Source organism: Sturnira hondurensis, unplaced genomic scaffold, assembly GCF_014824575.4.
Source record: "Sturnira hondurensis isolate 20B ecotype Veracruz unplaced genomic scaffold, ASM1482457v3 Scaffold0010128, whole genome shotgun sequence".
Taxonomy (NCBI): Eukaryota; Metazoa; Chordata; class Mammalia; order Chiroptera; family Phyllostomidae; genus Sturnira; species Sturnira hondurensis.
This window is the reverse complement of record NW_028082759.1, coordinates 9,572,122-9,585,398: the sequence shown is the minus strand read 5'-3', so window position 1 is coordinate 9,585,398 and position 13,277 is coordinate 9,572,122. Positions and strand designations below refer to the sequence as shown.

General features: G+C 41.8%; 1 protein-coding gene across 6 annotated transcripts in view; it reads left to right on the top strand.

Moving 5' to 3' along the window:
- The window catches only part of TRIM2 (tripartite motif containing 2), a 119,175-nt gene that overhangs the window by 95,732 nt on the left and 10,166 nt on the right, over positions 1–13,277 (top strand). For all 6 annotated transcript variants that reach the window (XM_037058370.1, XM_037058371.1, XM_037058369.1 and 3 more), the window contains exons 7-10: positions 5,239–5,342; positions 5,574–5,741; positions 11,739–11,907; positions 13,008–13,078. In XM_037058370.1, the coding sequence (XP_036914265.1) occupies positions 5,239–5,342; positions 5,574–5,741; positions 11,739–11,907; positions 13,008–13,078 (512 nt within the window). The remainder of the gene's footprint in view (positions 1–5,238; positions 5,343–5,573; positions 5,742–11,738; positions 11,908–13,007; positions 13,079–13,277) is intronic.

Below are 13,277 nucleotides of genomic sequence, written 5' to 3'. Positions count from 1 at the left end.
AGTGATTCGTTGACCCTGACGGGCAGGTGTTTAAATGTTCAAACATCTGTCAAGTGCTTACAGCAGTGCCTGGCAAGCAGCACTGTGTTTACATTTATTAAGGAAGTAAAGATTCCATCTCAGTTTATTCAGGCTGCCACAGTTGTTTCAGACTAGGTAGCTGAAACAACAAAATGCATTTTCAAACATTTCAAAGTCCAAGGTCAAGGTGGCGGCAGGGTTGGTTTCCTCTGAGGCCTCTCTCCCTGGCTTGCAGGTGGCAGCCTTCTTGCTGCCTTGGGCTCCCATGGCTCTCCTCCTGTGCATACGCAGGAGAGACCATGGTGCTTCTTGCTCTTCTTACAATAAGGACACCAATCACATTGGATTGGGGCCTCACCCTCATGGCCTCATTTTAAGTTAATCCACTCTTTAAAGATCTCATCTCCAAATACAGTTATCTTATGTGCTACAACTGGAACTTCCACATATGAATTTTGCAGAGGACACAGTTCAGCCCACAGCAGGTGCTAAGCACCGCAGGTATGTAGGGGCAGAAAGAAAAGCAGGTACTACTGGCCTGTTCCTTTCTAACTTATGTTCTAATCCAGAGTCTAGCTGAAAGAGGCCTGTTACTATGCAATAATACAACTTGAAAACATTGCTAGAGCCCTTAGTGCCTGCTGGGTACTATGCTAGGGGATAGGAATATAGAGATGAAAGAAATGAGGTCTCCTCCTCAAGGAGTTTGGGGTGACATATTTACAGCCAACTAACTCTAAGATTGTGGATTAGGTGATGGAAAGCTACAGAAATGAGGAGGAACTTAAATGGGACACGGATGATGGATACAACTTCTCCATGTTGACAGGTGGAAATGGCACCCCAGGTAGACGGATCAGTGTGAGGGGCAAAGGCAAGGGCAAGAGGCCTGAACACGGTTGATGTTTTAGGGGAGCACAACCATGAGAAAATGTAGGTGGGCCAAAGGGCAGAGGAGTGGAACATGATGGGGGTGGACAAGGAGTTGCTGAGCCCTTGCTCCCAGAGCGCCAGTGGGGGCGCCTTCATCCACGGAGCCCTTTCCCAGTTGTGTTCTTCCCTCGGTACCACTTCCTCTTGTACAAGACACTGTAATTACTGTTATTTATGCCCGGGGCTTATTTCCCAACAAGATTATAAATTACTTCAGGGGAGGGATGATGTCTTTAATCATTTATAATCTTCGACAATACCCAGAAGACTATTTTGCATAAGTCCCTGGCCCATTTGAAATAGGATCAAGTCGTGACCTACTGCATGATTTCACTTCTCCCTCACCTTGCTCTTCATTTGAATCCCAGCCAGCTATTCATTAGCCGTATGATTTAGAGAAAATTAGCCTCTCTGTGTTCATTTGTAAGGTGGGGCTGATCTTAATGCACATGTCACTTGGTGAGGATGAAAATAATACATGTCGAGCCTTAGCACAGTGCAGGCAAATAATAAGGACTCCATAAATGTGGAGTTGTTGTCATTATCAGCAAAGATAAGGAAAGTAAGAGGAAGGAAGGTGTGTTTCACTTTAATCGTCCAGGTTGAAGTGTGCTGTAGGCAGTTTGGGTATGGGTTTGGAGCTCAGCAAAGAAGTCGGGGCTAGACATGAACTTGGAATTGAAATGTACAGAAGTTACTTTAAAGCATGAGTTGCAGTGAGATGTCAAAGACAGGCCTTGCGGTTCTGGGAGGAACGGTGAGGGGCTCGAAGCAGGAGGCAGAGACAGGCCTTCTCTGGGCCAGGCATTGTGCGGTCCACTTCCACATGTCCTCTTACTTAAAATCTTTAGCAAGTACACTCTACTTTCAGTTCCTGATTTCCCTCTGGTGTCATGTACCCACTATAGCATCACTGGTGATGTGCTAGAGTCAGCCTATGCTGCCTCTCAAACCACCTCCCAACTCTGTTCAGTGACTTCATGTTGGAAGACTGAGATCAACCAAGAGGGGAGCATTTACATCTACCAACCAGCCAATGTTGCAGATCAGAGCTCCTCTCCCAGCCCCAGGCCCTTAGCTGTCGAATTTCCAGGACTGTCTAATTTATTCTTACTGTGGAAGGAATGCAAGCTCAGAGAACTGGGGTAGGAGCCCGATCTTCCTGGGACGCTGATAGAACCCAAGCTGCCTGTGATTTTCATGCCTGTGCCTTTTTAATTGCACCGTGATTCCCCTTCACCTAAAATGTCCTTTAACCACTGTGGTTTTCCAAAGTTGAGGTACTTGATACCTCCCGCCTCTGAAAACTTAATGATGTGCCCACAGTGAATGAGTCATCGTGTTTCTCTGATATTGTATTGCAAAACAGCCCTGAATGAGTGGAGGGAAGCAGCTCAGAGCATCTGTTGACAGTGATTCCTTGAAACCCAGGGATTAGTTTTCCCTAGTGAGCTGGTTTGTCAGCTGCTAAAGAAAGTCACTGAACAAAAGGGAAAGCCAGAAGACGTGGGAGGGAGTGAAAGAATTATGGTTGAGTTGTTTCAAAATATGTAATTAATACACCATACCTTAGTGAGGCCATAAGAAGTGTGGAAAGAACCACTCATTTGTACTGTAGAGCAGTGTGTGTTCTTTTAATAAAAAAATGGGTGTGTAAAGTCACTTGGCATGAGTTCAGAGGCTTAACAGGCAGATAGGATCTTTTATGCCTCTCTCCCCTGCCTCACCTCTGCAAACCACGACCTTCTCTCCCCAGAATCTCCGAGAAGGGGATCATACTAGTTTGACATCTCAGGTCATTACAAGCACCCTGCCCTCACCCACCTTGAGCATTCACCCTTGGGGTCTGTTTGTGCATGTGAAGTAGAAAAAAATGCCACTGATGTTTACTGAGCCCTAAGTGGGCACCATGCTGTGTGAGAGGGGGCGGAGGGTGCCCCGGCCCTTTGGGGAGCTCACAGGCCAGTGAGGGAGACAGGACCACCCCACAGCTGAAATACTGTGTAATAAGGGATGGAATTTTCTAAAGGACTTAATGGAGAAAGCCTGATCTGTGTGATCCCCAAAGGTAATTATCCTCATCTCAGAAAACTGGCGTTCTCAAGTCCAGTTAGAAAGAAACATGGTGTGTATTGGGAAGAAAAAGCTTATGTAAACCTAGTCTCCTGGTCAGGAGAACCTGGCTTTTAGGCTTCTGTCTGTGTCTACTGCCTTTGCGATGTGTCTAGCTTTGATTTTGCCTCCATAAAATGGACCGGTAGGTAATAGTTATATTAACTCAGGGGGATGTTGTAAGGCGTGTGTGAGAGAAAGTATATGAAAGTGCTGTGAATACCAAGAACCCTTTCATTTTCCCATGACGTAATGAGGGTTGCAATTTGCTCAGATAGTAATGATTCATTCAGGCATTTATTCACTCAGCAAACGTGTATTAAGCACCTACTTGATGATCCTGTGTGAGACTTTTTATTTGGCTCACTTTTATCCTCTGGCATCATCCCATTCTAAGTATCTAGGTTTCCTTAACATTCATTTTCTCATTAAATTGAGCGTGGCAGGATTTACAGTTTTTAATTCCCTATTTCAGCCCAGGGCCCTGTTACCTCTCTTCTTACTCTGTAATTTTCCTGGAGGTGTGGGTGGAAGTGACCAGGAGGGACACAGATGAGAGAAACTGTTGGCTTAAAAATTAATTCAGTGTAACGATAATGTGCTGTAGCGGCATCCCTGCTCAACATTGAGGTCCTCCTAGTTTAACTGCTGGTGAAAATTAGTATTCGTTGTCCCTCTAGTTAGAGTGTGCTGGGGCTTTCCTTTGATTCTCAGGGGAAACGCTGAGATCCTGCGGTGCTTAAAATGCACAAATGGAGTTAAAAAAAATGAGGATCAATAACTCTGACAAAAGATGCTCTAATGTTCGTTAGAATCGGGACATTATGCCAGCTATTTGTAAACTGAACCCTGTGGTTTAAGGAAGCAGATTTTTAAAAAAAACAAATGTTATAAAATTAAAATGGCAATGCCTGTTCCATTTAGCTCTTTTTAAAACGTATAAGCAATCCTGGACTAACAGATGTGCCTCCAACTCTGTGATTTCATTTACATGTGGGGCAACAGGCTCCAGCTATAGTTAACTTGAGACCCAGAATACGAGCTGGGCCAGCACACCACCCTGGAGCTGGGTAGAGGCTTTAGGCCCTCTCCTGGCAATGTGGCCTTTTGCAGCAGAGTCCCACTGCTCTCTTGCCCCAGTATTGGCACGTAGTGAGCAGCACACGTTTGGGAAGCGTCTTTCCCTTGTTCTGAATGATACTGCTGTGGGGTTCAACTGAGCATCTTTGCCTACTCTTTCCTAAGGCCCTGCACGGATGTCTAAAGACAAAATATCAAGTTGCTCATTTGAATATAAATGAAATTATAAAACAGAGGCACAGCCTTCTCTCTCTATGAAAACTTTAACCTCCCTGGTCATTTCTAAGCAAAATGTATTCTGTGCCCGTTCCACTATTATTTACATCATCCTATTGAAATAAGTTGTAAACACTTCCTTTGAAACAAAAACAGGCATCTGTTAACCCATAGATTTCTTTGGTATTTTTTTCTCCCGCCTCATCTCTCTCATTAAAGAAAAAGTCAGTAAAGATGAATATATTACTTGGCTAAATTCACTTTCTTTTGCTTTTCCTCTTTATTTAATCCACAAAGTGCTCTGTCAGGGCATCTTTTACATTTTCGTACAGCCTGTGAATCCACAGTCTATGAGATACTGAGTCTGCGAAAATAATGCGGAAGTAAAGCTAGTGTATGAAAAGCAGCCAGTTTATAACAGCCTGGCCTAGTGGTTTGTTAAATGCACTGAAAGTCAAATGTCCAGGTTTCTTCTAAGAGCTGCTGGGTGAGAGGGTGGGGTTTTGGCAAAACTCTAAGGTGCTCTCCTATTGCAAATCCTCAGTTATAAAGTTAGTTTTTGTTTTGGTGTCTTTGTGGAACCTAAATCTATTTTAATCATATTAATATACAGCTACGATTTAGCCAGAGAAGATTGGCATTTGCCTGAAAGAGTGATTTGTTGAAGACTTGATTGTTCTGGAAGAGAGTTTAGTAGCAGATGAGTCAGGTCATGGGGAGGGGGTTCTCTTGTTTTTTTTTTCCTCTTTTTTACAGTATAATTTTAAAACAATGCATTCTCAGGTTACCTGTGGAAGCCTGAATAATTCTCTTGCTGAAACTGAGAAATTTGATTGTCTATTGCTTAACTTTTGTTGTTTTATAATTTATTTTTAGGTACCAAAGGAAGAAATAAAGGAGAGTTTACAAATCTTCAAGGGGTAGCTGCATCCACAAGTGGGAAGATATTGATTGCAGACAGTAACAACCAGTGCGTGCAGGTATGGCCTCTAACCGTGTCCCTCCAACAACCAGTGGTGATAAAATGGGTGCTGTTGCTTATTTTCCTACTTAAGACTTGAGGTGCATGGTGCAAGGAAAGCTTGGAACGTGTGCATAGACTTCTGTGCAAACAGGACTGGCAAGCTCTGACCTGTAGTGCAAATGACGAAGTTTCTGGCCTGTTTCTTCTGTGCGGGTTCTCATTCCAATGAATGCAATTTGTTTTACAGATATTTTCCAACGATGGCCAGTTCAAAAGTCGTTTTGGCATACGAGGACGCTCTCCCGGGCAGCTGCAGCGGCCCACAGGGGTAGCTGTGCATCCCAGTGGGGATATAATTATTGCGGATTACGATAACAAGTGGGTTAGCATATTCTCTTCAGACGGAAAGTTTAAGGTAAGATTAACTACTGAGTAACCACTAAACAGTAGAGAGGAGGAATGAGAAGTGCAAAATGAAATTTTCCATTTGGAGATCCAATAAAGTATTCAACAGTTCTTCATATACAAAGACATCTAGACTGTGTTACATCTAAGTTTTATGAAATGATAGTAACAATAATATTGCCATCAATCAATTGATGTCTGAGTAACATCAATTATGTTACTCAGTCAATTATTTAAAAGATTTTACTTATTTATTTTTAGAGAGCGGAAGGGTGGGAGAAAGAGAGGGAGAGAAACATCAATGTGTGGTTGCCTCTCATGCACACCCGCCTGGGGACCTGACCCGGCATGCAACCCAGGCATGTGCCCTGAGAATCCAACTGGGAATCAAACTGACAACCCCTTGGTCCACAGGCTGGCACTCAATCCTCTGAGCCACACCAGCCAGGGCCCCAGTCAGTTTTTTATACCATCATATGTAAGGGTTATTAAGAGGCAATTTGTATTTTCCAAATTAACCTACAGGTTGTCATTTATGAAGTGGCTTCTAATTTTTCAGACCCATGACAGGTACATGGGGAGAAACAAAATTATAAAACATGGTCCCCTCCTTTTAAAAATATGCAAGCCCCTGGCCCTGGCTGGTGTAGCTAAGTGGGTTGAGCACAGGCCTGCGAACCAGACGATCGCGGTTCGATTCCCAGTCAGGGCACATGCTTGGGTTGCAGGCCAGTTTCCGGCAGGGGCCAGTTCCCTGCAGGGGATGCACAAGAAGCAACCATACATTGATGTTTCTTTCCTCTCTCCTTCCCTTCCCCTCTAAAAAGATAAATAAATAAAATATTTAAAAAAATAAAAATAAAAATAAAAATATGCAAGCCCCTTGAGAAAAAGAGATGAATACACAGAAAACAATGCATGTCAGCCTTTCTTCCATCACACATTGTTTGGTATGATCTCAAAGTAGAGTGTTAAAGAATATAGTATAAGAATTGGAAAGAAAATGGGGGCTGGCTTCACAGAGAAAACGCAAATTGAGCTACACTTTGAAGCGTCACATCATTTGACATATTGGCTGTCACTCCCAGTGTCATCTTCTGTTTCTTCAGCAAGTCACCCATGAGTAGAGAGCTCTCTGGTGATAACAAATGTCTCTCCTAAGGTGTCATCAAAGTGTATTATTGTCCAGCCCATTTTCTACACTGTTCAGGGGAAGATTATGTGTCAAATGTGTTTTTGAAACTCTCATGCACTAAGCCTTCTATATCCCCCCTGTCCAACCTTCTAGAGGCTTCTTTCAAGTTGACAACGTGAACTTCAACTCAGATCAACCCATTAGAATCTGGTTGGCAACTTACATAACCCTCTCAAACCTTGATAGTCTCATATTTCAATTTGGGACTTGGGTCAAGATTAAATGAGGTTTTATTTGTGGATTTTGTATGTGTCCGATATGAAATAGGCATCAAAAATGTTCTTTTCCAATGCCTGTAGTGAGTCTGTTCAGTTAGCTATGGTTTGGGCTTTGTGACCTCATATGCCAGCGGCCAGTGGTCATCGTTCCTTGTCTTTGAATGGGCGGTGCTCTTGATAATCCATTCTGGAGTCCACGCATGAAGTTCACCTGTTAGTCTCTATTGAAGGCACTCATATTTTCCTTTTTCAGGTTGTGAGATCCCTATAGGCATAGCATTTTTATTATTAAAAAAGCTATTTACACAATTACTCATCTTTAGATTGGCGCCCCTGTTTTATGTGAGGCAGCGTCTTTTCAAACTAGGGAAATGAAAAGCTACTCTTTCTGATCCTACCATAGTGCACGCAGTTCTTCAATTGCCTTTGATTTTTTTCACCCCACTAGTCATGTAATGCCTTCATTCGAAGGCCGTGCACATGGGAAGATCTCTTGCCTTTCTCTAATTTCCTTCCCTTCTTTTATGTTTTCATAACCTTATGTGTGATAGACCACACCCAAAGATGACAGCTTTACCATCAATAGAATAAAAACTATACAGGGACCTCTTGAAAATATCTATCTAGTTAGGGGACAACCCATAGACTCTAGCATAATCATGACCCTTTTTAAAAAAAATTCAGAAACAAATATTAAAACAGGTATTGAAACAGGAGTTTTATATTTACATATTTTATTGAAATATTGTATATCCAATATATTGAAACATTGAAACAGAAGAGAGAAGGGTTTCCTGAATTAAGCCTTTTTCATCAAAACCCTAAGGGTTGAAAGATAGCAAGTGAAAACACTCTAGTACTGTAAAGGGATTCACCGAACTGTGATGTCCACGACCACATACTGAGAGATGCTCATTTTCTCTGATGGGACTCAGTAAAGTAAAACAGGTGCTCCCAAGGACAAACCTTTACCACAAATGTGGATTCTTCATATTTATCCCTAATAGTTCTAGAGATACAGCATCTAATCTCCTTTTCTTTCTTTTACTCACTTACTTCTTAGCCCTAATACTCATTCCTATCTGCCTCTCACTTTTTTTCTTTCCATCTTCCCTCCTGACTTACATCTTCTGGCCCATCTAGGAACCTTCTGTGACCACAGAACAGATCAGAAGTAGCTGTTGTAAAGAAGCGGGAAACCAGGAGGTGCCAGTTTGGGTTTTTTCTTTTCTCTTTTTAATGGTAGAAATAAAGACCTTCGCCACCATATTCTAAAATATCTCATCTTTTTCCTCTTCCACTTAAGGACCTGTTTGTTGACCTAAATACTTTCACTTAACAGTTCCAGAGCCAGGATCTAGAATAATTTTGCTAACTATTCTATTTAAGATGGGAGACATATTGCCAGGCCAAATGTTATTAATTCTCATTTTACTTGATAGAATCTAATGCAGCTAAACTTGGACTGAAGGGAAGTGGAAAGAAAAGAGGTTGTGGTTCAACACTTAAGTTTTTTCTTTTAGTCCCGCCCTAACTAGCTCTTAACTACATGATGGAATGGCAGTAATCCTTTATTTTCTGTTTTTAAGCTACATAATTATTATCCACTTGGCATTATTATATGGCTGAGTCATTTTAAGTAACAACTCATGTTGGTAATGTCAGGTACTAATAATACTCTTGTTTTAATAACCAGAGTCTTCTCTCTTTTGATCCCTACTGACATATCTTCTATCCAGACATGAAAGACGGTACACAATTTCTTTGTAAGTTATTATGTTATAGTGTCTTTGACCTTGGGGCTAGATTGCAGAATCAGAATCAAATTCATACAACCGATTTCCTTGCCAGGACATCATTGTTTCCTTCCTAAGTAAATGTGTGTCTTTGTTCTAAAGAGGTTGAATCTGAATCTCAGTCATTTATAAACGTCCAAGAATAAAAGGTTACGCAAGGTCTGCACTTCTGCATAGGAAAGCCCCCACCCTTCTCTTCATGCTCTTTTTTTTGTGTGTATCTCTTCATGTCTCTGTTGGGAAAGAAGATAATCCAGTGGGTCAGGTAGGATGCCAGCTGAGTAGGGTGAAAAAAGGAGATTATCTATGTGTCATATGCTGTGGTTGGCGTTTTCCTTTATCCTTTGGAACCTTCAAGGCCCAGGAGGTAAATAGCATAGTTGCCATTTTACAGATGAGAAAACGGAGGTTCAAACTGATGGAAGAGTGAATGAATTTTGCTCTGAAATATTGAGCCTGGTTCACTGGGTGGACTGTGGTACCATAAAAGGAACTGGCAAATCAGGAGATGCTAGTTTGGCTTTTCTTTTCACTTTAAAAAAACTTTACTTATTTATTTTTAGAGAGAGGGGAAGGGAGGGAGATACAGAGGGAGAGAAACACTGATTGACTGCTTCTCCCATGTCCCCAACTGGGGATCTGGCCTGCAACCCAGGCATATGCCCCGACTGGGAGTTGAACCAGCAACCTTCTGGTTCCCAGGCTGGCACTCAGTTTACTGAGCCACGCCAGCCCAGGCATTTTCCTTTTGTTTTTTTAATGGTGGAAATGAAGAAGATAAATTTGGTTTGACATTTGTTGAGTTTAAGGTGAAACTTGTAAAGGAGGCCATGACTAAAGATACAGATTTGATTATCTTTCACATAGAGGTGAAATTTGATGCTTTAGCATAGAGACATTAGAAGAAGTGTAGAGTTGCATTGTCCAATATGGTAACCACTAGCCACATGTGGATACTGAGTTCTTGAAATGGGGCTGGTCTGAACTGAGATCTGCTGTGAGTGTAAAGTACATTCTGGATTTCGAAGACCTAGTGCCCCCCAAAAGAATGTAAAGTATCTCATTAATAATTTTTATATTGATTACATGTTGAAATGATCACTTTTAGATATATTGGGTTAAATGAAATATAGAATTCAAATAAATTTTCCCTTTTTCTTTTTAATTTTTTGATTTGGTTACTAGAAGGCTTTAAGTTACATGTGTAGCACATGTTATATTTCCATCGAACAGCACTAATATGGAGAGAAAACCTAAGAGGACTAAATGGAAACTTGGAGAATGTAGCTTTTCTGGAGTTAACCTTTTTAATTTATAAAGTAACGTTTGTAAATAGGTTTTTCAAATAAGCCTGTCGAAGAGTACAAAATGAGAGGTTAGAGTTTCTCTCGCCACTGCTAGTATCTCATTCCAAGATATGAATTCTATTTACTTTCTCCTCCAGGAGCATGTTTCCCCATATAAACACATTTAACACAAGTGGGCTCAGATTATACGACTGTTCTGTGTGTTGCTCTATAATCTATCTGAGAGATTTTTTGTAAAATCGCATAGAGATCTATTTTGGGCTGATGCTTTAAGCCTCGGTGCCAAGGACCACTGTGCTGCTTGCTGTCCCCTTATGGACCAGGCGTGCCTTCCGGCCACTCTGCCATCTTGGGTACCCTTTCTCCTTCCCTGTCTACAGTGACCTGTGCCATCGAGTTGTCCCACATGCCTTCTGAGATGTCTCATGGGAATGCTCCCAAATCTACCACGTGGAACACTCATGACCAGGCACTTTGAAACGGGCACAGGAGACATGTCTGTCTGTCTGTGCAACGCTGCTGAGACATCTTCAAGTGCCACACGCTGGGTGCCCAATCACCGTTTGTAGAATTAGTGAATAAATGGGGGAAGGAGTCAATACTTGGTAAGCACCCTGGAAAATGGAGCTAGGAAAGTAAAGGTGTGTGGGCCCCGTGGCAAACAGGCATCCCATGCACACTGTAGCCTACTCAGAAAAATGAATGTCATTTAAAATGCCTGTGGGGTGTTTGACCAAAATCAAGTGCTTTCCTCCCATTTTAAAATACTGTGAAAACTGGAACCATTTAGTCATCATTTTACCCTGGAACACTGCTAGAGTTTTAAAATTAATACATCAAGGAGATAGTCGTTGAGTACCTATTGGACACCAAGAAGTACACTAGGCTCTGAGTAAGTACCCGGCTCGACTCCTGCCTGTGTGGAACTAGATTCTAGTAAAGTTCAATGGCAGATGCCTGGCAATTTTGATGTGAATTATGATATAAAATAATGACAATGAGAGTTTCTTTTTTATAATGGCTTGATATAGGCTATACTCTAAACACTTTACCTACATTGTTTAACTTTAATACATATTCTAAAAATACCATTGGAAGTTACTGAGGTCATTTTTTGTCACTTTTAAATATATGAGGAATCTGAAGCCTAAAGAAATTGCATGCATTTGTGCTATGCTAGCTGTGTCCAAAGCAAACGACAGAGGTCAGACTCCCTACTCCTAGTCCAGGGGTCTTTTGCTGTATACCAGACTGACCCCAGTTGAACGGATTCCAAAACACTTTTGGCGGCAATTCCTTTAAAAATCAAGAATTTCATATGAATGTCAATAGCAGATAGTAGGACAGAGACAGTTTTCTAGGACAGAGACCACTGTGGCACGAGTCACTGTACCCCTGTTTAGACATTTAAGTAAGTGGTTGCTAAGAAAAATGTCTGTCTTCATGTTCTGTGTTGCGTTTCCATCTCACTGCTGTATTTGCCTCCCACAGACAAAAATCGGGTCAGGAAAGCTGATGGGGCCCAAGGGAGTGTCTGTGGACCGCAACGGGCACGTCATTGTGGTGGATAACAAGGCCTGCTGCGTGTTCATCTTCCAGCCAAATGGGAAAATCGTCACCAGGTTTGGTAGCCGAGGAAACGGGGACAGGCAGTTTGCAGGTACACTTGACGGTAATATGTAAACCCCCTTTTTATGCCCCTTCTGCTCACATTTGCATGAGGTTGGAGCATGTTGGAGACGCCTCACCCCCACTATGTGTGCTGGCTTTGGGGAAGATACTGGGGATGAACTCTAAGTGAAAAGCACGGTTAGGTGCTTCTCGATGATGTCCCCTGACCACCCTGCTGTAAGTTAAACTGCCATCCACGTGTGGCCTTTATTGGTGGCACTTCACAACTCAGAAGTCTAATCTTCCAATAGTAATAGTGAGTAACACATACATTTTAAGATCGAATATTTTTGAAGAAGAGTGTTTGAGAAACAGTGGAGTAACTCCTATTTCCACGTAGCCGGAGCTTTATTTAAAGAGCCTCTGAATGAGAAACTTTTCAGCTTTCTAGGTGACCGTAGGGGAGCAGGCGTTCAGCGTGTGTGCTGGTTACGGGAAGGGCAGGTCTTTCGTTTCTCTTTTTGCTGTACCACTTTGCAGTCACAAGCTTACTTAATTTTTCACATCTGCCAGAAGCTGAAAACAGTTTATTAAATTTCCTTCTTAAAAGGGTGTTTTTTCCATTTAACCTTCATTTGCATAATCTTTCTTTGTGCTGTGTCTCCAGTTCTACCACATTCCGAATGTCACCAAAAATTATAGAGCGTAGGTTTTTCTGCCCTACTTTTTCAAAAATCTTATCCATTGGGGTCTTTTTTCCTCCATGCTGAGCATTACCATGTCTTTTTTCAGTGGGCCCTGAGGACCCTAAAATAACGAACAGGTACTCAGGCAAGCTGGCAGACGTGACATTCAGATGGTGGTTTGGAGAATGAGTTCTTAGGCTTGCTGCTCATCTGTCTTCACTAGGGCTGCTGGGACTTTCAGCTTGATTTGGGAAAAGTCAGAGTAGACAGTCACAAGGGTAGAAGGATAGACATTCCCTGTTCTCTGGACCTAGAGGTCTGACTGAATGGTCTCTCAAGTTCTGAGGCCCACTTCATTTGTTTTTTCTTAAATAACTCAGTACTCTATTAAGTTTTATAACTGCTACGTTGTGATTATTTTTGTTGTGGTGTTCATCTCACATTTTTTCCATCTTTATTGCAGGTCCCCATTTTGCAGCTGTAAATAGCAATAATGAAATTATTGTTACAGATTTCCATAATCATTCTGTCAAGGTACTGAAGACACATCAATTGTGGTTCATGTTTAACTGCTTTCATTGAGAAGCTGGTCTGGGAGAAAATAATGTAACAGTCCCATATACACAGAGGACCTTAAGGAGTTAACATAAAAGAGCAGATTTTGTTTCTCCTTAAAGGGCGGGTTTTCATTTGGACATATGCACTTCGGAGAGTCAGGAAATTGAACAAAATA